A 26965-nucleotide genomic window follows, 5' to 3' on the forward strand; every position below is an offset into this window, starting at 1 on the left:
GCTTGACATTTCTTCAGTGACTCAACAGCACTTCAAACCTACCTGTCTAGATCTGAATTTCTCTTCTGCTTCAACTCTGGCCTCTTATTAGGCTCTTTATCTCATTTAATGTCATCACCAACCACTTAGACTGAGCATAAGAAGAAAAGAGAAGATTCTGGACTAAGTTCTGGGATGTTTGAATGGGTAAAGAAGAACCAAGAAAGAAGCATAAGAAGAAATGGCTGGAGAGGAATAAGAAAATCTAGGAGGGTAAAAGTCAAGATGCTTGCTTCTTGGAAGGAAAGCTATGACAAATCTAGATAGTGTGTTAAAAAGCAAAGACATCCCTTTGTTGATAAAGGTCCATATAGTCAAAGCTACAGCCATATGGTCTTTCCAGTAGTCATGTAGGGGTGTCAGAGTTGGACCACAGAGAAGCTGAGTGCTGAAGAATTAATGCTGGAGAAGACTCTTGAGAGTCCCCTGGACAGCAAGGCAATCAAACCAGTCCATCCTAAAGGAAATCAACCCTGAATATTCATTGGAAGGACTGATGCTGAAGGTGAAGCTCCAACCTGATGCTAAGGGCTGACTCACTGGAAAAGACCCTGATTCTGGGAAAGATTAGAGGCATAAGGAGAAGAGGGTGGCAAAGAATGAGATGGTTGGATGACATCGTCGACTCAATGGACAAGATCTTGGGCAAATTCCAGGAGATGGTGAAGGACAGGGAGGCCCGACATGCTGCAGGTCATGGGGTCACAAAGAGCTGGACATGACTGAGCAACTAATCAGCAACAAAAGTCAAGCAAAGAAAGCATTTCAAGGACAGGCTGCTGATAGGTGAATCACAAATCCAGGTTCAATCCTGGGTCTGGTTTCCTGGAGTTGCGTGCCCTTTAGCAAGTTACTTAAAATCTCTGCACCTTAGTTTGCCTATCTGCCTCATAGAATTGTTGAGAATAGGAAAGGAAACGACACACATAAAGTACTTTGTTTAGGAATTACTCACAAAACGTTAGACAGTAGAATTATTATCAATGTTTTCAACTTATCGAGGCTGTAGCTTGGAGCTGAGGGAAAAGAAAAAAAGTCTGGTCTCTAAGCTCAGATCATTCTGCTCCCTAGCAACTATATATTTACATTTTCAACATCACTTCTTTATCCCTGATTACTTTAACAAGCACTTCCTAAGTGCCCTGTTGCGATTCAGGACCACCTGTGAGGTGCAGAGAACAATTCTATTTTCTTCTCAAGATGTAGTGGCCTCGCATAAATTGTCAAAAGCAACTTCAGCTTTGCAGCTTTCCTGAATCTCCTCCTCTTCCTGAGGAAGAATGGCTAGCCAGCTCACAATGAAAAGTGAAGGTTTGTGGCTGACAAAAATGTTGTCCCTACTTATTCATAAAGGAAAGCAGAATCGATACAAATTGAAGAGAATATGAGGCCAGGTTCCAACAATATGCTAGAGCACCTAATACTGGGATCATCCTAATTTCCAAACTGGTACCCTTCTTGGAAAGTGAATTTAAGCCAGTGAACTGAAATCAGGAAATGCAAGTTTCTTCTCAAGCAAGTTCTTGCTACTGTTCCAGCTGTATTTCTGGCCAAAATGATCTCAAAACAAAGCACCCTATACCTCAAGGCCCCTTCCTCGAGCTCACCATATCCTTTACACTTACAAGCCTTTTTCCTTTCTATCTGAGAGGATCTTTTTCTTGCACTTTCTTCAAATCAAAATCCATTCCCTCACAGACAGTACTGCCTAACTCACTTAGGCAGAATTAATCACCTGCTGAGTCTCTGATCAGTGTTCCTAGGGCTCTATACATGCCTTTTCTTTATCACTTATCACATTTATTGAAACTAATCCACTTACAGGTCTCCTCTTGGAGGACAGTAATATCCTTGAAGGCACAGACCATGTCTTATTTATCTTTACAATCCCTACCCTGCTTGGCATATAGTTGGCAGTCAATGAATATTTAAAGGAACACCTCAGCTATTCCCATAACCAGGAGATGAAAAGTATAATTCAATCTGAGAAGGTTCGATTTGTGCAGAAATCAGATTGGGGGTCTACAGAAATCAGAAGACAAACCATTCTTGACTATACTTCCCTTCTCTGAAGGGGACTAGGGGACAAGGACCAGAGTGGTTACAGCTCCCAACTCTAGCCCAGGTTTTACTACTGACTCAATGGCTGACCTTGAGAAAATTTTCTGGGACTCAGTTCTTCATCTTTAAGATGAGAAGGCAGGGACAGATGGTGTCTAAGATAATTCTTAGTTTTGATGGTCTATTACGTCCCCCTTTGAGTCTAATATCCTTTTCTGACACTCAGTTTAATTCCTTAATGTATGTGAAAGAATTTGTTTACTTTCTCAAGGCATTTAAATTTCCATTTCCAAGGAATGAACAATTCCACTCAACTCTGGGTTGCCAGGAACTTAATAAGTGTGTCCTTTAAATCTGTCAGCCAAGAGGATGATTGCAAAATATTCAATAATCACAATAAAATATTCAATAAAACTGTGGTGGCTAGCTTGTAACATTCAATTCTCCTGGATTCAGTTTAATCCTGGAACAACCAGAAAATACAATTGTCCCTGCAGACAGAATTTTGTGTTTTTCTTTTTATTCCTTTTCACAATGTTCTGATGAGCTTTTAGTTTCAATGTGTGACTCATGATTGCTTTTCCTTGTAAATTTCCACTCCTTCTAGTCTGATTCTCAGGTTGTTAGCCGTTCAGACAAAAGGAGAGAAAGTTCCAGAGATGGTTTCAAAGGGACCCCTGGGTTTAGGAGCCGTCACTGCTATACACAGGCTTTAGCAGCCTTCAGGTCCAGCATCTCCAGGAAGCCCCTCTTCTTGGTGGATCCACCTTGAGAAAGGGGAAATTAGCGTTTCTCTCTCAGTGTGCCTGCAACTGTACTATCAAAGTCAATCCGGCACACAGAAAAACTAGGGCTTTGGAATCTCATAATCCTGGGCTTTACTACTGGCCAGCGATTCTCAGACTTTAAGGTGCCTCAGTATTACCTAGAAGGCTTTTTAAAAAGAGTGATTGCAGGGAATACCCTGACCATCCAGTGATTAGAACTTAGCACTTTCATTGCTGTGGGCCCAGGTTCAATCCTTGGTTGGGGGAATTAAGACCCCACAAGCTACAAGTGATTGCTGAGCTCTATCCACAGAGGTTTGGGTTCAGCAGGCCTGGTGAAAGGCACAAGAAGTTGCCTCCTAGAAGATCCCAGGTGATTATGATACTGCTGATCTGGGGACTACACTTTGAGCAAATGTCTCAATGTCTGTCTGAAACTGAAAACTTTAGTTTCCTTCTCTATAAAATGAAAGTCCCTTGGACAGCAAGGAGATCAAACCAGTCAATCCTAAAGGAAATCAACCCTGAATATGCATTGGAAGGAATTGATGCTGAAGCTGAAGCTCCAATACTTTGGCCACCTGATTCAAAGAGCCGAGTCGTTGGAAAAGACCCTGATGCAGGGAAAGATTGAGGGCAGGAGGAAAAGGGGATAACAGAGGATGAGATGGTTGGATTGTATCACTGATGCAACGGACATGAGTGAGCAAACTCTAGGAGATGGTGAAGGACAGGGAAGCCCGGTGTGCTACAGTCCATGGGGTGGTAAAGAGTCAGACATGACTGAGCAACTGAACAACAACTCTATGAAACGCGGAGAATAACATCTATCTTACAGAAGGCGGCATATAGGAATGATCTTGGCTATGGGCTTAGGGGTGTCACACAGACCCAGGTTTAAGTTCCAGCTTAAAAGCCTGCTATTTAAAACTATGAAGCCTTAGGCAAGCTCCTTTTTATTATTTAAAACCTCAGTTTCCTCACCTGTAAATCATCAGGGATAATCATAACAGTTATTTAATCTTCCCAGCACACCAATGAGACAAGATAATGCACATAAAATGCTCAGTTGGAAACGAGCTCATAATTAATGCTCAATAGATACTAGCTGGTATGATGAATATTAGTAATCTAATAATTATTATAACTTGAGGCCCCAAACTGGGAGGATTAAGTGAGCTCCTTGGCTGACACAACCAGATATCAAAAATATCTTAGTACTCTGGGATAACAGGGTCAAATCCAACAAGAAGGCACAGCACAGATGAAATAGAAAGTCTTTACCTGGGCCCCTCAAATCCCTCCCGCATAAGCTCTGCAGGAGGCAGATCCGTGATGGGCATTTGGAGGTTAATTCAAACGTGAGCAGTGTGTTCTGAACCCAGGTGTGTAGAGAATGAGGGGGTAGCAGTTCTCTGAACTTCCAGTTAATTTGGCCCGGCACAGACTCGGAAACACACACTCCACGGACATGGACTAAATGGAGACAGATGTGCCAATCAAGATTTTGAACAGATTGGAAAACAGAAATGTGTACTGAGGAAGGCTGATAGCTGATGTGGGGGCTGCTTAGCCTGAGGGAAGGACCTGCAGGGCACACAGCTGGCAGCAGTCCAAAGCTGGGGCTGGGAGCAGCAGGAAGGGAAAGACTGATTTCATTACCCTGTGTGACACCAGAGGGCAGACATGGGCCAGAGTCTGGTTGCTGGCCAATCCATACTTCTGTGCACAATCAGGAGTGAATGGATGGAAGTTACAGAGAGTAGATTTCAGCTTAAAAGAAGACAGAAGTCAGTACCAGAAGAGCTGGAACCAGATACAGGATTGCAGCTAGAAGATCTTGCATGAAGTTCAGGTCTATCATTCATTCATACTTACACATTTAGATCGTGCAGAGATGCTCATTGTTGGATCATGTGTCTCCCACAACAGGTTGTGAGCTCTCTCTCTATGTATCTATCTTGGGCGGGGGCCAGCTCAGGAGTGCCCAAGGATGGAATGGGACCATCTGGCCTGTGGCTCCAATTCCTAAGAAGTTTCTTTTGGGACAATTCTCATGGGTCCTTCCCTGCGACAGGCATTTTGGGCTGAGTAAACCAAGCAGAGGCCCTGTCCCATCAGCCAGAAAGGCTATTAACATTGATCTCCTTTCTTTCTTTCACCCACTTTGTGATGGAGAGAAAGCTTAAGGTTGCAGGAAAGACAGGACGCTTTGGTTTCGAAAGTAGAACATCCGATCTGAGGTCGAAACCTCACCATTTACTCGTCGTGTGACCTGAGGAAGACCTTGTTCCTCTCCTGAAAAATGGGTCTGATAATAAACATACCAACTGGAGAGGGTTACTGTTGGAATGGATTAAGATCCGTATCTGGGCATGCTCATCACAGAGCCTGGCACTTGGTGGGAGTCTGACTGGCTTCATGCAGGACACTATGGTGGTAGCAGCTTCTGCCCATGTGGAGGAAAAGCTGATTGAGCATCAGGAGAGGTGTGGAACCCTCCCTCTCTCCCAGCCATTAGCAGCCTCACATGGTGAGAACAGTTGAGTGGTGATAGCTACATTCCTAGTACAGGAGAGGGAGCTTGGGTTCTGGAGTCAGATAACTCTATTTTGGCTTCCGATCCGTCTCCATTCTATGCATATGTGTGTTGCTGTTGTCTTCACGACCAAGATAATCACGATGGTGTGATCACTCACCTAGGGCCAGACATCCTGGAATGTGAAGTCAAGTGGGCCTTAGAAAGCATCACTACGAACAAAGCTAGTGGAGGTGATGGAATTCCAGTTGAGCTGTTTCAAATCCTGAAAGATGATGCTGTGAAAGTGCTGCACTCAATATGCCAGCAAATGTGGAAAACTCAGCAGTGGCTACAGGACTGGAAAAGGTCAGTTTTCATTCCAATCCCTAAGAAAGGCAATGCCAAAGAATGCTCAAACTACTGCACAACTGCACTCATCTCACACGTCAGTAAAGTAATGCTCAAAATTCTCCAAGCCAGGCTTCAGCAATACGTGAACCATGAACTTCCAGATGTTCAAGCTGGTTTTAGAAAAGGCAGAGGAACCAGAGATCAAATTGCCAATATCTGCTGTATCATGGAAAAAGCAAGAGAGTTCCAGAAAAACATCTATTTCTGCTTTACTGACAATGCCAAAGCCTTGACTGTGTGGATCACAAGAAACTGTGGAAAATTCTGAAAGAGATGGGAATACCAGACCACCTGACCTGCCTCTTGAGAAACCTATATGCAGGTCAGGAAGCAACAGTTAGAACTGGACATGGAACAACAGACTGGTTCCAAATAGGAAAAGGAGTGTGTCAAGGCTGTATATTGTCACCCTGCTTATTTAACTTATATGCAGAGTATATCATGAGAAACTCTGGGCTGGAAGAAGCACAAGCTGGAATCAAGATTGCTGGGAGAAATATCAATAACCTCAGATATGCAGATGACACCACCCTTATGGCAGAAAGTGAAGAGGAACTAAAAAGCCTCTTGATGAAAGTTAAAGAGGTGAGTGAAAAAGTTGGCTTAAAGCTCAACATTCAGAAAACGAAGATCATGGCATCTGGTCCCATCACTTCATGGGAAATAGATGGGGAACCAGTGGAAACAGTATCAGATTTCATTTGTTTGGGTTCCAAAATCACTGCGGATGGTGACTGCAGCCATGAAATTAAAAGACGCTTACTCCTTGGAAGAAAAGTTATGGCCAACCTAGATAGCATATTCAAAAGCAGAGACATTACTTTGCCGACTAAGGTCCGTCTAGTCAAGGCTATGGTTTTTCCTGTGGTCATGTATGGATGTGAGAGTTGGACTGTGAAGAAAGCTGAGCGCCAACAAATTGATGCTTTTGAACTGCGGTGTTGGGGAAGACTCTTGAGAGTCCCTTGGACTGCAAGGAGATCCAACCAGTCCATTCTGAAGGAGATCAGTCCTGGGTGTTCTTTGGAAGGACTGATGCTAAAGCTGAAACTCCAGTACTTTGGCCACATGCGAAGAGTTGACTCATTGGAAAAGACTCTGATGCTGGGCGGGATTGGGGGCAGGAGGAAAAAGGGACGACAGAGGATGAGATGGCTGGATGGCATCACCGACTCGATGGACATGAGTTTGAGTGAACTCCGGGAGATGGTGATGGACAGGGAGGCCTGGCGTGCTGCAATTCATGGGGTTGCAAAGAGTTGGACACGACTGAGCGACTGAACTGCCTGTGTTGCCGTTGTTTAGTCACTTAGTCGTGTCCTACTCCCTGCAACCCTGTGAACTGCAGCATGCCAGGCTTCCTTGTCCTTTACTATCTTTGTCCAGGCCAGAATACTAGAGTGGGTAGCCTTTCCCTTCTCCAGGGGATCTTTCCAAACCAGGGATCGGACCCAGGTCTCCCGCACTGCAGGCAGATTCTTTACCATCTGAGCCACCAGGGAAGCCCAAGAATACTGGAATGGGTAGCCTATCCCTTCTCCAGTGGAACTTTCTGACCCAGAAATCGAACCAGGGTCACCTGAATAGCAGGTGGCTTCTTTACCAGTTGAGCTATCAGTGAGACCCTAGTATCTTTTGGAGTTTGCTCAAAACTCACGTCCACTGAGTCGATGATGCCATCCAACCATCTCATCCTCTGTCATCCCCTTCTCCTCCTGCCCTCAGTCTTTCTCAGCATCAGGGTCTTTTCCAATGAGTCGGCTCTTTGAATCAGGTGGCCAAAGTACTGGAGCTTCAGCATCAGTCCTTCCAATGAATAGTCAGGGCTGATTTCCTTTAGGATGGACAGGTTTGATCTCCCTGCAGTCCAGGGGACTTTCAAGAGTCTTCTCCAGCACTGGCTTTCTTTACTCCGGTTCTTTGAATCTCAGTTTCTTCACTGATGAAATGGGACTAATATCTAATTTATAGGGTTCCTAGGAAGCTTAAGAGTGGGATTTATATAAAGTATACAGTCTGGCACATTGTAGCTGCCAATACAAACGATCTTCCTATTTGGGTTTTTGTTACTAGAGAACACAGAGCCAAATTGGAATTTGAAAGTGGCCAGCCTGCCTATTTAGACTAAATTTTCATGTAATGGAGCTATAGTTTAAAATAACCTGGTCTTGACCCTCTTGTCTTCATTTGTGTTTTCCTGATTCTGATTATTTAATTCTCATACAGCTATTTTTCGTAGGTACTTCTATGGATGTTTTTCTAAATTTTTGTAGAACTAAGTGGATAAAACCTAATGTCAGGAGAGACATGTCCTTCTTATGATGCTGCAAATAATGCCTGTGTGATTTGGGGTATGGAGTCTGTGAACCTCAGTTTCTTCATCTGTAGAATGGGGGTAAGAATAAACTTGCTAGTTCTCTTATGGTGCAGGAATAAGGATATACAGCTCCAGGGTTTTACAAAAGAACTTTTGTAAACTATGAAAAATTTAAAAGTAGAAACACCTGTTATTTTTGCGATGATGCCCCATTTTATTCATTTTTATAATTATGCCCCTCCCCAAACTATGCTCGAGACTCAGGATGGGACAGGCATATACTAAGCAATGAGAAAATGGCCACTGAATGTCTCTTTCAAACCCTCAACCATGCTTGCTTCTTTAGCTTGATGGCCCAGCATGGGATGCTCCTAAGAGATAAACTGCCTTCACCCACCAGACATGAAACCATTCAATAGAACAGAAGCAAAAAATGAAGATAGAGTTTACTAACAGTACCCAATGGGCAAGTGAGTCTGTCAAATGCTATTACAGGAAGGATAGATAGCTAAGCCTTGTATCACAGAATTCAACAGTGATTTGTTTTGAAGCATTTTGATTTGGGTTGAAAATAAACAAGCAGAGGGTGAGACTATGAACAAAAGACATAAGGAAGATTTAAACAGGAATATAAAAAAGAAAGCACTAGGAGAAAGACCCAGAAAATGATCCCAGTGAGCCAAAGATCTCAGAAAAAGAACAAGCAGGTAAACAGGGCAATAAGATCAAAATGAGATTACTTAATAAAAGCCAGCAATCCTTTAAACGGAAAACAATGGACATTGTTGACAAGCACTCCTTTTTCAAGAATGCCAAAGCTCTCCAGAGCAACGGCCCACCCGACAGAGAGCCATCACCCCTGTATCCTGGAGGTCACTAGCCCTCTACAAAATTGGGAGGCTTGAGGGAATGGATGCTGTAGAACTCAGTGGTCACTTAGAATTGAAAATCCGGGAAAACAAACTCACACAGTTGGGTGCCAAGGTTGAATCAGGTCAGGGGCCACCTGTTCCGTAATGAAATAATTGCTCAGGGCAGGTTTTTCTGTAATCTTTTCCAGTGTGACACCTATTCTCTGCTCAGTGCTTCCTCAACATTTGTGAATAATCTCAGGGCCTCCTAAAGACACTGATGCAGAAGCCAGTCACTTTCCTAATGTCACAAAAATAGATTCAATTTTACATACATCAGGGTGATTTCAGGAGCAATTTCCACATCGCCAATGTAAGCATTACTTACATTCCGCCCCCCCCTCAAATCACATCCAAGTGGTTCCACAGAGCATTTTAAAAGGTACCTGATGCATTTCAGGGCATTCAAAAGAATCTCCAGAACATGTCTGTGGTTCTAGCCTGAGGATACCAGATAAATAGACAGAATCCTAACTACTCGTTGATTCATACAAATGCAAAAATGTCTTAATGACTGAGTATAATGTTGATTGAATTTTTTCTTTCTTAAAAACAATATTAAAATAAATGCACATCCAATATGTATATATACACACATGTCTGTGTATGTATGCATATCATGCCTGTGTGTATATAAATATAAAACACACACACATCAATCTTGGAAAGATTGTATCTGGACTTTAAAACATCTAATTAGATTTGATTGGATCTGCCGCTTCTTCCACACTGGCCAGCCACTCCATCCCAGTCTTGGGTGCTTTCATCTTAAACAGTCCAAGCTTTAGCCCATGGGGGAAATGAAAGCGGTATTTTCCCCTTGAAATCCAAGAAACTGGTGTTCCCCAGGTTTGCACTCGTGGTCAAATGCCTATAAGTTGGGTGTCATCATGTCTGTCATGTGTCTCTGACCACATCTCTTTGGTCTTCACAATCCTCCCACGACATTTTTACAAATGGAATAAGTGTGCACAAGTGCTTGGCCTGGACGGGAAAGAGTTTGGTCAATAGGTGCCACTTGGCCAGCACGTGCCAACTGCTAGACCTGCTAGTGAACTCCCTTGCCCAGAACAAAAGCAGGAGAGTCAGTGACAAGTTAACACAGTCAGAGGCAGGGCATGGGGTGGGGGGCGCTCAGCGTGCACCTACAAGGAGAAACCAAGCCCAGTTCCCTACCATCCCCTTTTCTGCCTCTCCTGCCCTCTGCTGGAATGTACGAATCCCAGAAATTCACCTGTGTGGAGAATGGATTCAGAACTGACTCTGTGGGGAGAGTGGGCTTCCCTGGTGGCCCACTGGTAAAGAATCTGCCTGCCAATGCAGGAGACGTGGGTTCGATCCCTGATCAGGCAAGATCCTACCTGCCGAGGAGCAACTAAGCCCACGCGCCACAATTCTTGAGCCTGAGCTCCAGGGCCCGGGAGCCGTGACCACTGAGCCCACGTGGCCTAGAGCCTGTGCTCCCAGTGAGAGAAGCCGCGGCAAAGAGAAGCCCGCACACTGCTCCTGGAGCATGGCCCCTGCTCGCTGCAGCTAGAGAAAAGTCCTCGAGGTGACAGAGACTCCGCACAACCAAAAGGAAACAGATTTTTTTTTTTTCAAAAAGAACTGACTTTGTGGTTAGGCAGACTGTAAACTTGCTCTGCTCTCTGAGGAACACAAGCTAAATATTTGCTCATGAAATAATCAGTATGTACTGTTAAGACTCTGCCCAATTCTCAAATTTAATAAGTGCTCAAACTTAGCATCACCAAGAGCGGGAAAAGTGATAGCTTTGTGATAGTTTAGCAGAGTGATAGTTTCTACTGAAATGATGCAAAGGGAAGTATGTACACAATGTCACCGTGCAGCAGTTTTGCCAAAACGTTTAACCTGAATATGGTCATGATGAAAAAATTCAGACGAATCTGGACTCAGGAGTATTGGACAGCTGGCCTGGATTTTTAAAAGGTGTCAGTATCCTGAAAGGAAAACTAAAGGTGAGAGAACATTGTAGATAAAAAGGTGATGGAAATGTGGAGGTCAAATATAAAGTGAGCACCTTGACTGAATCCTGGATCCAAAAGATAGTAACAAATAAGAGAGAGCATTTTAGGGCCACGGGGGAAATTCAGCGATGGACTGGTCTATCAGAGACTGAAACAAGGTCACATTTCTTGGGTAAGATAATTTTACTGCGATTATGCTGAAGAGCTGTCCTCATTCTCAGGAAACGTGCTGAATTTTCTGGAGGTGGGAGTATCACAATGTCCAAAACTTACATCTAGATGGTTCAGAAAATTGTGTATATATAGTGTGTATATACTGTGTGTATGTGTACCGTGTGTGTGTATGAGAGAGAGAAAAAGAGAGGGAGAGTGAGTGCCAAAGTTGCAAATTGTGAACAACTGGTGAACCTAGGTAAAAGGTGTATGGGTGTTCATTTTACTTTTTTTTTCAATCATATGTTTCAAGCAAAATCTCTTTCCTAAGGCAGCACGTCAGTATTTGAAAACCTCTGCTGCCTCTTTCAAAGTTCAGTGCTTCTAACCAAGTAAGAACCCCCCGCGTGGCTTTTACAAAATCTATATCCCTGAGTCCCACTCCCACTCCTGGTGCCCCAGGAGGTTTTGATTCAGCAAGTAAGGTGCGGGGCCTAGATACATGGGTTTTGTAAACTTCCTCAGCTAGGTGCTGTGCTGTGCGTGAGATTAGGAATCAGGGGTCTGCGGTAGCCTCGGATCCTGGATCCACCAGGAAACAGCTGTGTACCAGTGGGAAGGTCAGCCAAACACTGAACTCTGGATGCATCATCTATAAAATGGGAACAAGCATAGAAAGCATCTCACAGGCGGTGGTGTGGACAAAGGTGGTCCATAAGTGCTTGTTTCCTTTCTGTCTTCATCCTCTCATAGACCCCCGTCATCCCAAATTGATCTTATCCATGTGTTTTTGTTTTTGCCTTTTCATACTGTTCATGGGGTTCAGGAATTGCAAAAAACATCTTCTGCTTCATTGACTATGCTAAAATCTCTGACTGTGTGAATCACAACAAACTGTGGAAAATTCTTAAAGAGATGGGAATACCAGACCACCTTACTTACCTTCTGAGAAACCTGTATGCAGGTCAAGAAACAAGAGTTAGAACTGGACATGGAACAATGGACTGGTTCAAAATTGGGAAAGGAGTATGCCAAGGCTGTCTGTATATTGTCACCATGCTTATATCACTTATATGCAGAGTATATCATGAGAAATGTCAGGCTGGATAAAGCACAAGCTGGAATCAAGATTGCAGGGAGAGATATCAACAACCTCAGATATGCAGAATATAACACTCTAATGACAGAAAGCAAAGAGGAACCAAAGAACCACTGGGTGAGGGGAGTGAAAAAGTTGGCTTAAAACTCAACATTCAAAAAATGATGATCATGGCATCTGGTCCCATCACTTCATGGCAAATGGATGGGGAACAATGGAAACATTGTTTTCTTATTTTCTTGGGCTCTAAAATAATTGCATATGGGGACTGAAGCCATGAAATTAAAAGACGCTTGCTCCTTGGAAGAAAAGCTATGACCAATTTAGACAGCATATTAAAAAGCAGAGATATTATTTTGCTGACAAAGGTCTGTCTAGTCAAAGCTATGGTTTTTCCAGTAGTCATGTATGAATGTGAGAGTTGAACCATAAAGAAAGCTGAGCGCTGAAGAACTGATGCTTTCGATCTGTGGTGTTGGAGAAGATTCTTGAGATTCCCTTGGACTGCAAGGAGATCCAACCAGCCAATCCTGAATATTCACTGAAAGGACTGATGCTGAAGCTCCGATACTTTGGCCACCTGATGCAAAGAGCAGACTCATTGGAAAAGACCCTGATGCTGGGAAAGATTGAGGGCAGGAGGAGAAGGGGATGACAGAGGATGAGATGGTTGGATGGCATCATCGACTCAATGACATGAGTTTGAGCAAAGTGTGGGGGATAGTGAAGGACAGGGAAGCCTAGCATGCTGCAGTCCACGGAATCACAAATAATCAGACACAACCTCCTGACTGAACAGTGAACAATAACAATAATGAAGTGATTTTTACAAAATATGATTTCTTCCCTTTGCCAATGGCACAGTGTGGAGAGAACACGTGTCTCTGTTCATATTCCTTTAGGTTTCCTGCTTTCCCCAATTCGGAGCAGAGGCTGGGGAATCCAGCATTTCCATGAAAACTAGAAAAAGAACTGGCTTTCAGAAACATAAGAGCAAAAGTCAGCTCTCTTGAGTCTGATTGCCAAGATGGCTTTAGGTTACTAGTCCTGAGGTTCTCCTTTGGACAGGGGTCAACCCTGAAACCGTGGCCACTTCTATTAGCTTGAGATCCTGTGTTAACTCTGCATAAGAACACCATTGCTTTTGACTTAATGCCACTTGGGAACTGGGCAAGGCTGGGTAGGCACGGATTCCAGGACTGAATGAGTTACTCGTCAACCATGGGGCTTTGGAGAAAGCACTTCTCTGAGCCTCAGTTTCCTAAGCTGAGAAATGGAGAGAGTCGTAACCCATAAGTCATTTACCTTTCATGGTTTATGTGAAACACTGCTTTGAGAACTCTACGATGAGCAATTCAGTATGGCATATTTTTCTCCTTAAGTGTGTAATCCTGCTCTCCTTCTTGTTTCTTAGTTTTAACCTGCTTTCTGTGCACAAGCAGAAGTTAAGATGACTTGCCGTTATTTCCATCTGCTTTGGGATGGATTCTGGATGGGTGCCCCCAGTCTTTGTCAGGGAAATTTCATCCTGATGATCCCAGGGAAGCATCCAGCCCCCATGTCCTACAGCACCTGACACTGGGAGGGGTCAATAGCACAGGTACCAGGGTCAAGCTGGACCACAGATATCCCCTTCCCCTTGGTTGGCCCAACTTACCGAATCCATTCACATCCTGTGAGCTAGAGGAGAAGCCTTCATCATTGCGGCTGGAGCTGAGCTTGGCAGTGGGTTTGTCGGCCGAGGCCACGGGCCCCATTTCCCTCTGCGCTCCACTCTGGGTCTCCTTCTGCTTCTTGGCCAGCTTCCTTTGGGACATGTGCAAGGGGAAAAATCACAGTCAGATAGTGACAGTTGCTTCAAAGGGCTGGAAGTTCAGACTGCTCTTTTCCCACCCATCCTCAACCCCCAAACCCTGGGGCATTGCCCAGAAACAGGGTCAAGGAAGGTCCTCCAAGGTCAAGGTGGGATAAGCCTAAGTCATCCTGAAACTTTTAATGGCTTCAGTTTCAGAAATATGACATTCATTCTGCCTCACCCCCAACAAATGGTGTGTTCTTTACTGAGCTTAAAATGGGAAATAATGAGATTTCCATAACATTTCTCTAACTTTAAAAGGGAGACGTGGTCATGTGGAATTTGTCTTATGGGGCTCTGAAGGATATGCATAATGAAGTCTGGCCCTTCTCCATGATTGAGCTCATAAAATAACCCACAAAACAATGATGGATTGAAGTAGGGGCTGGTGGGGACAGGGGGTAAGAGTGGACGTTAGTTAGCCCTATAGCTCAAAAGGATAAAAGTTAAATCAGATTAAAATAAATTTAAATTAAAAAAAAAAGGTAAAGCAGAACTAGATGTACAGTCATCCCTATAAGAACCCTCAGAGCCAGATGGGCATTTAGAATAATGGTGACAATGATGATGGCGACCTGGAGCAGCCATGCTCAAACTCGTGTACACCAGAATCACCCAGCGGAAAAAGCCCCCAGATCCCTGAGTCATACAAGTAGGACAAGGACTAAATGTCTGTATGGCCAGCAAGTTCCCCGGGTGATTCTAACACCAACCACTGGGATTGAAACCATCAGCTCTGGCATCAGACAGACCTGGGTTCATATCTTCCCTCCATGTGGCCTGTGGCTGCATGAGGCAGGGCAAGTTCCTTAACCTCGTTATGTTCTGAACTTCACAGGCCAACCTCAGAGGAATTAAATGAGGACTAAGTGAGATAATGTGTATGGAGCACGGTGCCTGGCACACAGCGAATGCTGGACATGTGGCAGCTGCTCTTCTTGCTTTTGTATCATCACCACTGATTCAGCTGCATTCCACTGCAGGAGTCCTCTCTCCACAGGCCTGCTGTGGAATCCCACACTCCCCCCCGTATTATATCAAGTGATGGAGACTTTGGCACCTCACTAGGAGACTGAGAGTTAAAAGTTCTTGTGTGGATTTGAAATCTACTCCCTTTAAATGTCAATTATTGGGTCTTAGATTTATTGTCAGAGATATGAAACTATGACTAACCTGCACATGGCAGTTCTTCAAATATTTGTAAATAAAAAAAACCTCGTCCCTCTGAGTTTACCCAATACGTACCCATCTAAACATAGTAACTTTGCTCCTATGATACGCAAAGCTATGGGTTGCACATCAAATATCTGAAGGGCAAATTCTTTCAGGTCTCTCGCTCCACTTTTCACAGGGCTTGACTTCAAATTCAATCCTGGTCACTCTTACTTTAACACAGAAAGAACAGATGTTCCAGAGAGGTCACATTCAGCACTGCATAGAAAATTTCCAAAGCTGAGCCCATCTGATAATGAAATAGGCAGTTTTAAGAGGTAATGAACCCCTGTCAGAGGAGGTATTAAATGCAATGATAAACCTAGGCTTCCCAGGTGGCAGAGTGGTAAAGAATCTGTCTGCCAATGCAGGAGATGCAAGACATGCGGGTTCGAACCCTGGGTCAGGAAGATCCCCTGGAGCAGGAAATGCAAGCAGTTCCAGTATTTTTGCCTGGAAAATTCTAGGACAGAGGAGCCTGGCAGGCTATATAGTTCATGGGGTCACAGAGAGTCAGATATGACTGATATCTGTGTGTGCACACACGCACACATACACACACAGGAATATTTTAGAAACTTTTGCATACATGCTTGCAGGCTAAGCCACTTCAGTCATGTCCGACTCTTTGCAACTCTGTGGAACTCGAGGTATAATACAGTGACAGGAGAGCTGTTTATCATCTGTGGGTCCAGAGGGACAAGCAGAGGGAGCAGCCACCAGGACCCAAAAGGTGTTGTGAAGAGGAGGCCGCCTGTGTAGAAGCAGTGATCTCCTCCCAAAGGATCCAGCAGTGCTGGATGACCTCACAGGAAGGGACTCAGAGGCACAGATCTCCTGATTACATCCTCGCCTCCTGCTATGATCTGTTAGAGTGCCTCATGCCAAAGGCATGGCATCCATTCAGAGCTTGCTTTATAGACACAGAACATAAAAGAGAAGCATCTCGAGTGGGTCTGGACTTGGGAAGAGAAGAGCTTTCACTTCTCTCATTCTGGCCACAGTTTGAAGACAAACGCAGCCTAAAACGGAATTATTCATTTTTAAAAAATTGTCCTGGGGCAAGGAAGGGGGCTCAGGAATAGAAGTGCATCTTCCGGTTAAAATGCTCTGGCCACAGGCACGCTGCTCCACTAGTGAGACTATTCCAGGCAGACAGCAAAACCGTAAGAAATGAAGCATTCGGTTACTTGGGCCTTTCCTCACCACTGGCAGGCAATCAGCCAGCAGGCAGGGGTATGTGAATGAAAGAAAAACGAGTAATTCGGCTTCTGATGACATTTCACAGTTTCATTCTTCATTTATTATCAAAAAGGAGTGTGTTTAAAAATGCATATGTGACCTTCTTAATCATAAATTTGAAAAGATATACAGCAGATCCTCTGCCTCCATCTGAGTTCTGTTCATACTGCCCCAGCAGGAAATAAAAGGAAATCTGATAAGAGAGTTCACTTTCGAACTATAAATGAGTATGTATTGGGGTTTTGATATTTCCTTAGGGCAGAACTCCCAACCAACCTCATTCTATTCAGGGTAAAATAATATGGAGAGAGTTGTCTTAGGCATAAATCATTGGTTTCCAAAGGCATAATAATAATAAAAAGACCTTGGCTGCCTCTATGAAAAGTGGCATTTTATAGTAATGTTTGGGTAGCTCTGAACATCTGGGTAAAAAAATTTTTTAAATGGAGCCTCTCCAAAGCATATATTTAAAAATTGGACAACTCGGGTTTTTCACAGTCTTCGTTTTTAGCCCATGGTTAACAGGATGTTTTCATGGTAATGATGATGCTACCTAAAATTTAAAAATATGTAGACAGGTGTTGCAGCTACAAAATGGAAATGAAAGGTATGTAGAAGGAAATAAAACATAAAACCGTACTTTGGGGATCTTATTCATAATTTAAGTATTAAAAACCATCCTAGTAATTTAGGGGAACTCCCCTGGTAGTCCAGTGGGTGAGATTCCATGCTCCCAATGCAGGGGGCCCAGGTTCGAATCCTGGTCCCAGATCTAGATCCCACACGCTGCAACTGAGAGTTTGCAAGCTGCAACTAAAGATCCTGTGTGCTGCAATGAAGATCGAAGATCCTGTGTGCCTCAACTAAGACCCAGCACAGTCAGATAAATAAATAGTTTAAAAAAAAAAAGTAATTTAGGGGAGATCGTATTCACTCCTGTGGTCACAGAACTTATCTGATTCCCCTCCCTCTTCTTCCTAAAGAGAGGGGAGCATCCAAACTAGTGAGTGGGGCATATCAGACCCTCAAGCGTATGGCTCCAGGCTTTAACTTGACCTTATCTTCCACATGCATCTCCTCTTTGGAAACACTAGCTCCCTCACTCCCTTCTCCTAAGCATTCCTCAATACTCCTTACTCCTCAGTGTGCCCCTGTTCTTCTCCCCGGACCACCTCCTCTTTATCATTCAAGACTCAGTGGCATTCAGATGTCACATCTTCTCTTGCTCCCCCAAAAGATATACGGTTCTCTCTTCTGGGTGGACTCTTCCACTGAACACATTTATTTAGCCCCTACATGTGCCAGTCTCTGCTTGATGGAAGATCACAGTGGCAAACACCAAACATGACCTTCACCTTCCTAGGACACAGAGACTAATGACAGAGACAGGCACTAGACGGGGAAATATAGAAATCGATGTAAAATCACAAACGTGATGAAAGCCAAGAAGGAACAATACATACGGCGAGAGGAGAGCAGCAAATAGCTGGTTTGGACCCTGTTAGGGGATCATGGAGGGCCTCGTTGCCATGTGAACTAAGCACTTGACTAACCCAATTGCAGTGATTCAACTCTCCTACCCAGGAAGGCAAGCACCTCTTGGGTGAACTTCTTCCAACCTCCTGGACCTACTCCAACCTCTTGCTGAGTGTCTGGCATGTAGCCGGTAAAGTCTACAATCTGAAGCGCAGAAAAGACTGTCATTCTCCTCTGACTAAAAATTATGACCACTTAAAAACAGATATATGCAAGGAAAGAGGAAGAAAAAGTTGCATGAAATTAGTTGGGGACCTGAAATATTTCTGCTTAATGAATAGTTTTGTCTAACAACTTAGCATTTCCTTCCTAGGATGTCTGAAGAAATGATGGAATATACATAGAAGGCAGAGACTTCTTTTTCTCCCTCACAGCCCACAGAATGGCCATAGCAATAGAATGCTTAAAAAAAAAAAAAAAAAAACCTTCTATGACAGCCACATGGAACATGGCATGGGTCGTATAACTCACGAAGTCCTCAGATCCCATAAGACTCAAGTACCTGTGACTTGCTGAACTTGGAATTTTTTTCTCTAGTTGTTCTGAGATACCTTCCAATTGGGTCACACAGTTTCACCAGCAGGGAGTACCGAGAGCTGTTAGAAAGCAGGCGTTGCACAAGCCTATCTATTTCTCTGCTTGGTCCTTGGAGAGATGAAGAACGTTTCAAGACATAGCAATCCAAGTTCCCTGCTTCTGACAGGTTGGGACAATGTAATATGACAGACCACTGGGAGGTCTCCCTGACCTTTGCTTGTTAGCTGAGTGAGGGCTGGTGGCTGGGGACGTGTCCACGGTGAGTTCTGTGAATCCTGAGTAACAGTCTTTGTAAGGGAGGGTGGCAGGTGGAATGGCTCAATGGAGAGAACTGTAGGCTGTGAAAGGTCCCAGAACCATGGTATGACAGGAGGAAGAAGTGTCTGAAACACACGGGGATGTTTCTCATGGAAAGGAAATATTCTGGAACGCTCTTTTCACATATGGGGTCCCTGGCTCTGTGTGGCCCCAGAGGGCAGAATTAGAACCACCATGTTGGCTGGACACAAGGAAGAAATTTCTAGTAAAGTAGAACTGCTTTGATTTCCCTGGTGGATAAGAATCTGCCTGCCAATGCAGGGGACATGGGTTTGCTCTCTGGCACTGGAAGATGCCACATGCCATGGAGCAACTAAGCCTGTTGCACCACAACCACTGAGCCTGCACTCGAGGGCCCGTCAGCTGCAACTCCTGAAGCCGGTGCACCGAGAGCCTGTGTTCCCGCAGCAAGAGAAGCCACCACAGCGAAAGCCACGCACTGCAACCAAGAGTGGCCCCTGCTTGCCACAACCAGAGAAAGTCCTTGCAAAGCAACAAAGACCCAGTGCAGGCCAAAACACATCAATAAATAAGACAGAATAAAGTAGAACTGCTTGGGTCTCCTTCAGAAGAGCCTAATGCCTGCATTGACGTTCCCATGTTTTCTTCTTCGGCTACTTTCTCTTCACCTTTTAGGGACCAACTCAAAGGCCCGCTGCTCTTAGAAATCATCATCTCCTCCTCAAAGGTAGTAGTTTATTTCTCTGTGCATATTAGTTTTTTGAAAAAAATACTTAATGAGCACCTGCTTTGTACCAGTGGCTGTTAGCACAGGATACCATGACGTGAAAAGCCAGACAAGACTCATGCTCTGTGTAAGCTTTTGAAAGTAATGAGCTCCCCATTATTGGAGGAATTCAAGTAGAGACTGAGAAACTATCTGGAAAAGAGGTGATAAGTGATTCCAGCATCTGGATCCTGCAAAATCCTGCGCGTGTCAACAGAGAACAGGAGAACCCCGCCAAATGAGAGAGGGTGCTGGAATTCCACAGGGCTCTTCCCTGGATGTGAAGAGTCATGCCCACTCTCCAGGGGAGACACTGACCAGGCTCTCTTTCCCTTCCCATAGGGCTTTCCTTGACCCACCGTCTACTGGCATCTCTGGACAGACTTTAAACACAAAGACTGGAACCCTGGAGCCAGAGAGATGTCCACCCGCAGGAGGCAGACAAAGAAAACTGCTGAAACTCTACTCCTATTAAAAGCCAGTGTTGTACTCTGTGAAGCCTGGATGTTTCTGTGCTGACATGATTGAATACCTCATTAAATTTACACGTCAGAACTGGAAAGGAACTACATCATTCTCTCATTTTATAAAAGAAACTGAGGCCCAGACAGAGGGGGTGCTTAGCCAAGGCATGTGGCATGTTGGCAGAAGTCACAGGGCCCTATCCTGCTTTCTGCCTGCCAGCTCAGGACACCTGTTTTAACTTTCCTCCACTCCTCCTTTCGGGACAAAATCAGAAGCGCAAATTCCATCCATGGTAACAATTCCAGTCCTCGTTGAATACGGCAAAACCTCATTAATCCAAATCCCACTAACTCAGAATGACTGTAACTGAGGCAGAAGCTGGGCTACCCCACAGCAGAGCTGACAGTGTAAACGAGGATATGGAAAACTGCAGGATTAAAAGGTGAACACACCACTTCCTCTTCTCTCAGAAGGCAGGATGGCACAGCAGTTAACATCAGCTTTGGTGCCAGACAGCCTGGCATCAAAACCTGGCTCCATCTCAGACTTGCTGCGTGAGCTCTTGCAAGTTACTCAATCCTTTGCATGTCAGTTTCCTCCTGCCTGCAGAACTGCAGGTAGCATCAGTGTGCCCCAGGAAGCGAGGGTGTTTGTGAAGATTTAAATGGTGTGTAGTACTTACCAAAGCATTTCCCCCAGTGCACGGTACACAGTAAGCACTCAATAAGTGCTCTCTGGTAAATTTTAAATACAGCACACAGCCATGGTTGATTTAAATGGGCTCATTATTTATTAAATACAAATCCTTTAAAATAGATACCCTGAAGAATGGCTTTTCTCTAAAAACATTCTTTGATGTATTCTGGAGCTGCGCTTCTCAGCCTTGGCTGCACAGATCATTTGGGGAGCTTTAAAATTACTGATGAGATCCTAATTTAATTGGTCTGGGGTGCAGCCTGGCCATCTGGGTTTCTAGAAGCTCCATAGGTGGTTGTAATGTGCCACCAAGCTTAAGCACCACCAATGTGGAACAGTGGTTCTCCAAGTAGTCTCCGGACCAGCATCATCAGCTCTACCTGGGAACATACTAGAAATACAATTTCTCTGGCCTCATTCCTGACCAACTGAATCAGAAACTCTAGATGAGTAATATACACTCCAAGCAATCCTAATGCATAATGAAGTTTGATATCCCTATTCTTGAGAACAAGGTCTCCAGCAGATCGGAATTAATGAAGAGTCCCTACCCCATAGAAGGACCATGGCCAGGAGTTATGACAGCTGGATGCCATCTCCAGGTCTCCAGGTCTCTCAGTGAGTTACCAAGGATACACCACTGCTGCTTTCTGGTACTGTTGTCACTACGGGGGTGGGTGGGGGGAACTGGCATCTAAAAACCACTACAAGAACTGATGCTTTTAAAATGACAGTTTCCAGTTAAATTGTGTTCCCCTAAAACAAGGGTCCCCAGTCTCCCAGATCTAATGCCTGGTGATCTGAGGTGAAGCTGATGTAATAGTAAGAGAAATGAAGTGCACAATAAAAGCCACGCGCTTGAATCATTCCCCAAACCATTCCCTCTACCTGAATCCCTGGACAAACTGTCTTCCATGAAACCATTCCCTGGTGCAAAAAATACTGGGACCCGCTGCCGTAAAAGATATACTGAAGCCCCATGCCAGAGGTTAGGACTTTCATATTCTGTGAATGTGACCTTATTTGGAAATAGGGTCTTTTTATTTTTATCATCTCAAAAATTTTACTGCATCTTTATAGAAATAGATATTTTACAATTTTAGAAATATTTTACTAATACAACAGGAAAAAAGTCAATTTAGTATCATTTGTTTTGTTCATTCATATCCATTCTCAGCAACCTCAAGTTAAAATAATGAAGTATTTCCTTAATGAGATGGTGGTTTCTAAAACTTCTCCCCAAATCCTACTAAAATATCTATAATACAAGAAAAATGAGAATGCTTACAATTTATCTCAAGTTTTCTACAAGAAAAATTGGTGGCCAATGCAGGCTTGGAAATAGGCTCCTTACAGATGTAAACCAGTTAAGGTGGCTCTAATACAGTATGACTACTGTTCTTACAAGGAGAGGGGAATTTAGCTAGAGATACACAAGGAGGGGGCCGTGTAATGCCAGAGGCAGAGAATGGAGCGAGGCGACTGCAAGTCGAGGGACACTGAAGAGTTTATAGCCTCCGTCAGAAATGAGGAAGCGGCAAGAAAGTGTCTACTCAGAATCTCAAGGGGAGCATGACCCCACAGACTCCTTGATTTTGGACTTCCAGCCTCCAGATCTGTGAGAGAATACATTTTGTTGTTTTAAGCCACTCAGTTTGTGGTACCTTATTACGGCAATCCTAGGAAATGAATATACTAACCAGGAAACGATAAATCCTAAGTTTACTGTATTTATTTAATGAACATACAAATAGCACTTATTTCTTTCTGCAAACCCATCTAACATTGTTCAAAATAGAGCAGTGCCTCTCAAGGTCCACTATCAAGTCTCTTTCAGACACCCGAGGACTGCAAAATAACTGAAGAAATTAGATTCTCAGAAAAACCACATCCTATTGAAGAACGGTCAGCCCAGATACAACTATGGACCACCCCCTCTTTTCTACACCATGCCCTTTGAAACTCAGTCATTCAGCTCTGTGTGACTGACCCTTTTCCTCTCTTGGAAAGTGAACAAAAACCTGTGAATTCTTTCACAACCCGCATTGGCTCACTTTCTAGGCATTATTTAAGGCTATTACAAACATAATTAACTTCTTTAATTCTCCTAATAACTCTGGAAGATTAATAGTATTACTAATTCCATTTTACAGATGAAAGGGTGAGGCAGAGTTGAAGTAACTTAGCCTCTTTGTAACTCAGGTTTCCTCATCTGGTAAATAGGAATAATACAGTGAATTCTCACAACAACCATTTGCAATAGATGCTGACTTACAAATATTAAAGTACTTACAATAGGATCTGTCACCTACCAAAGAAGCTCCATATAAGTGCTTGTTAAATACTAAGCAATGGGAGCCTGGGGGGCTGCCGTCTATGGGGTCGCACAGAGTTGGACATGACTGAAGCGACTTAGCAGCAGCAGCAGCAGCAGCAGCAAGCAATGGGAAGGAAATCAATGCTTTGAAGGAAAGTGAGGACAGGATCTATGGCTCAGATAGTGGGAACTTCCTGAATGGTCTCAGGTCACTGAGCTCCAAACCCCTGGGCTAGGTGAACACCCCCTCTATTCTTGGTGCTGTGGAAATACCATGCACTTTGGCCCCAGGTTAGATTGGCTTGAACCAGAGCATGACTGTGTCTTCATCTCCGTGAGACTCATGTGTAGGAAGACTTTTGATAAGCTCCAGTTCACAGAGTTTCTAGGATGATTAGAAATAATGTGTTAATTCCTAAGCATAGTCTTGACTTGTGATAGACACTCAGCAAATGCTGGTTCTTTTTCTCCTCCTTCTTCATACTGGTCATGTGCATTCCTTCTTCCTTGAAGTGAAAGTGTTACTCATTCAGCTATATCTGACTCTATGCAATCCCATGGACTGTATGCAGCCAGGCTCCTGTGTCCACGGTATTCTCCAGGCAAGAATATGGGAGTGGGTAGCCATTCCCTTTTCCAGGGGATCTTCCTGACCCAGGGATCTACTTGCTCTTCTATAAGTTGGCCTTTTGCTACAAGTGGTGCATGGTGGTGACTCACAAACCTGAGAGTGCATTAGAATCACCTCAGAAGTATGTTAATACAGGGATGGTTGGGCTCTACTCTTCGGGTTTCTGATTTGGTGAGTATGAGGTAAGGCCTGAAAATGTGCATTTCCAACGTTCTAGGAGATGCTGGGACTATCTTGGAGAACTCTGTGTCTGTGGGGTGTCATCTCCTGCCCACTGGGAGAACACATGCCCTTTATTGGCTATCTTTTCACCATCAGTCACCTGAAACCTTCTTTCCATCACCCACCCCCATCTCAGGTCTCCTAAAACTGCCAATAAGCATAATATACCCTTTAGCTGAGCATTCCCATTTTCCTGGGATTTTATCCCAATAAAATAATAGTAAAAAAGGAAAATATATTATGTAGATAATACTGGAAGATGATGGATGCTGGGGGTTGGTTCTCAACCATGCATGCTGACTTCTGGGCAGGATGATGCTTTGCTGAGGGGGCTGTGCTGTACACTGCAGATATCCAGTTGCATCCTTAGCTTCCACCCAAGAGATTCTAGTAGCTTCTCCCACCCCCAGGTGTGACAGTCAAACGTGTTTACCTCCTACACTGTTGGTGGGAATGTTAAACCGTACAGCCACTATGGAGAACAGCACGGAGGTTCCTTAAAAAACTAAAAGTACAGCTACCATATGACCCTGCAATCCTACTCCTGGGCATATATCCAGACAAAACCATGATCTGAACGGATATATACACCCCAATGTTCACTACAGCACTGTGTACAGTACCCAAGACGTGGAAGCGACCAAAATGTCCATTGAAAGAGGAATGGATGAAGAAGAAAATGTGATACATACACACGGTGGAATATTACTCAGGAATATTAAAAAGAAAGAAATAACACCATTTGTAGCAACATGGACCTAGAGATTGTCATACTGAGTGAAGTCAGACAGAGAAGGAGAAATATCATATGACATATATTACATGTGGAATCTAAAAAGAAATGATACAAATAAACTGACAAAACAGAGAGAGAGACTTAGAGAAAGAACTTCCAGTTGCCAGGGAGAAGCACAGGGGAAAGGAGCAGTTAGGGAGCTGGGGATGGGCAGGCACACATTGCTATACGGAAATGGTCTAGCACATGGGACTCTGCTCAGTGTTAGGTGGCAGCCCTGATGGGGAGGGGGGTTTGGGGAGAATGGATACATGTATATGCGTTGCTGAATCCCTGTGCTTCCCACCTGAAACTATCACACCATGTCAATCAGCTATATCCAATACAAAATAAAAAGTTAAAAAAATACGTTTAGACATTGCCCAGTGTCCCTGGGGGGAGGGGAGTGTAGGGTAGGCGGACCTGCCCTGACCCCGATTGAAATCCCCTGGTGAAAGAACAGCTATGGACATAATAGCTTCACATTTAGTCAGTACTAGCATGTGCTACCAGATAAGGCAATGGCACCCCACTCCAGCACTCTTGCCTGGAAAATCCCATGGATGGAGAAGCCTGGTGGGCTGCAGTCCAAGGGGTCGCTAAGAGTCAGGCATGACTGAGCGACTTCATTTTCACTTTTCATTTTCATACATTGGAGAAGGAAATGGCAACCCACTCCAGTGTTCTTGCCTGGAGAATCCCGGGGTCAGGGAGCCTGGTGGGCTGCCATCTCTGGGGTCGCACAGAGTCGGGCACGACTGAAGCGGCTCAGCAGCAGCCGCAGCAGCAGGTGCTACCGCGAGGGCTTCCCCGGTGGCTCAGACAGTAAAGAATCTGCCTGTGGTGCGGGAGACCAGGGTTTGATCCCTGGGTCGGGAAGATCCCCTGAAGAAGGAAATGGCAACCCACTCCAATATTCTTGCCTGGAAAATCCCATGGGTGGAGGAGTTTGGCAGGCTACAGTCTATGGGGTCGCAAAGAATCAGACATGACTGAGTGACTTCACTTCACTTCACTCACACCATGTGCTAAGGTACCTTGAAACCACCTGTAATCCTCACATACAGTAACACTACAAAGTGGTGATTATTTCTTCTGTTTCAGAGATGAGCAATCTGAGGCTCACGGAGTTAATCCTAAACTCCTAAAACAGGTAAAGGGACCAGGTGGGATCTGACCCTCATTTCTTCAGCCTGAAGAGTCCTGCTCTCTCTTTCGCAGCCTCCTCAGATTCTTCTCTTGGACAGAAAATGATCACTTACAGCCTCATAAATGTCTAACAATAGGGGGCCCATTCAGGGAATTATGGTGCATCCCTGCATGGAATATTATACAGCTATTAAAATGATGGGGCACCATTAAAAATGATAACTATGTCACCACATAGGAAAGTGCTAACTGGATTACATTAAGTTAAAAAAAAACTGGAAAATAAAACTGTATCTACACTGTGATTATGACTATGAGAAAGTATGTCTAAGCTGATGTGTTAGACTGAAGGTATTAAGGATAATTTTCCTTTCTTCTTTGATATCCATTACTGTTATGAGAATGTCTTTATGATCATTATTTTTAAGTAGCACCAGTTTAATGAAATTCGAGATGTTAGCTTCAGATGTTAGATGTCATAGGTGTGTCTTCCACCTGAATCAGTGGAATCTAAGCTACTCTAAATCCTCGAGTGAGGCAGGGCTTTGGCACACTCTTGCTCCCCCCCCACCCAACAGCACCGGTGCTGGTATGTTTCTGAACCAGCACATCCTTCCTTGAGCTGACCAGCTTTCTCCGAGCTCAGCCAGCTGGAAACATAGAGAAAATGGCTCTGGAAGCAGTGGTGTGGGTCACCTGGGGAGCCAGGGCTGTTAGGAACACACAGTTTGTGCACAGCAGATGTATCGGTCCATCAGAGGTCCACTTCACTGAGCAGCGCACTGGCCTCATGCATTATGCATTAAGAGTGGCCGAGCACCCTGGCCTGGCCGTGTGGGAGAAGTCTTGCACAAGGAACATCTGATGAACTGATTGAAACGTCAAAATGTCATTAAGGATAAATGAATGGAGCTGTTCCTGGGGTTGCAAGAGGCAGTGCCGGCAAGATGACAGGCAGCCAGTGGGCTGTTCCTGAGCCCCAAACAGCCGGCGTTTGCCATGGAGATTCATGGTCT

At 44.3% G+C, this 26965-nt stretch overlaps 1 protein-coding gene across 1 annotated transcript in view; it reads right to left on the reverse strand.

Annotated features, from left to right (window-relative positions):
- PTPRT (protein tyrosine phosphatase receptor type T) overlaps positions 1-26965 on the reverse strand; it is an 816693-nt gene that overhangs the window by 110731 nt on the left and 678997 nt on the right. Inside the window, exon 16 of the mRNA XM_052650453.1 lies at positions 13925-14073. Within this exon, the coding sequence (XP_052506413.1) occupies positions 13925-14073 (149 nt within the window). The remainder of the gene's footprint in view (positions 1-13924; positions 14074-26965) is intronic.

The sequence above is a fragment of the Budorcas taxicolor genome, chromosome 13 (assembly GCF_023091745.1).
Source record: "Budorcas taxicolor isolate Tak-1 chromosome 13, Takin1.1, whole genome shotgun sequence".
Taxonomy (NCBI): Eukaryota; Metazoa; Chordata; class Mammalia; order Artiodactyla; family Bovidae; genus Budorcas; species Budorcas taxicolor.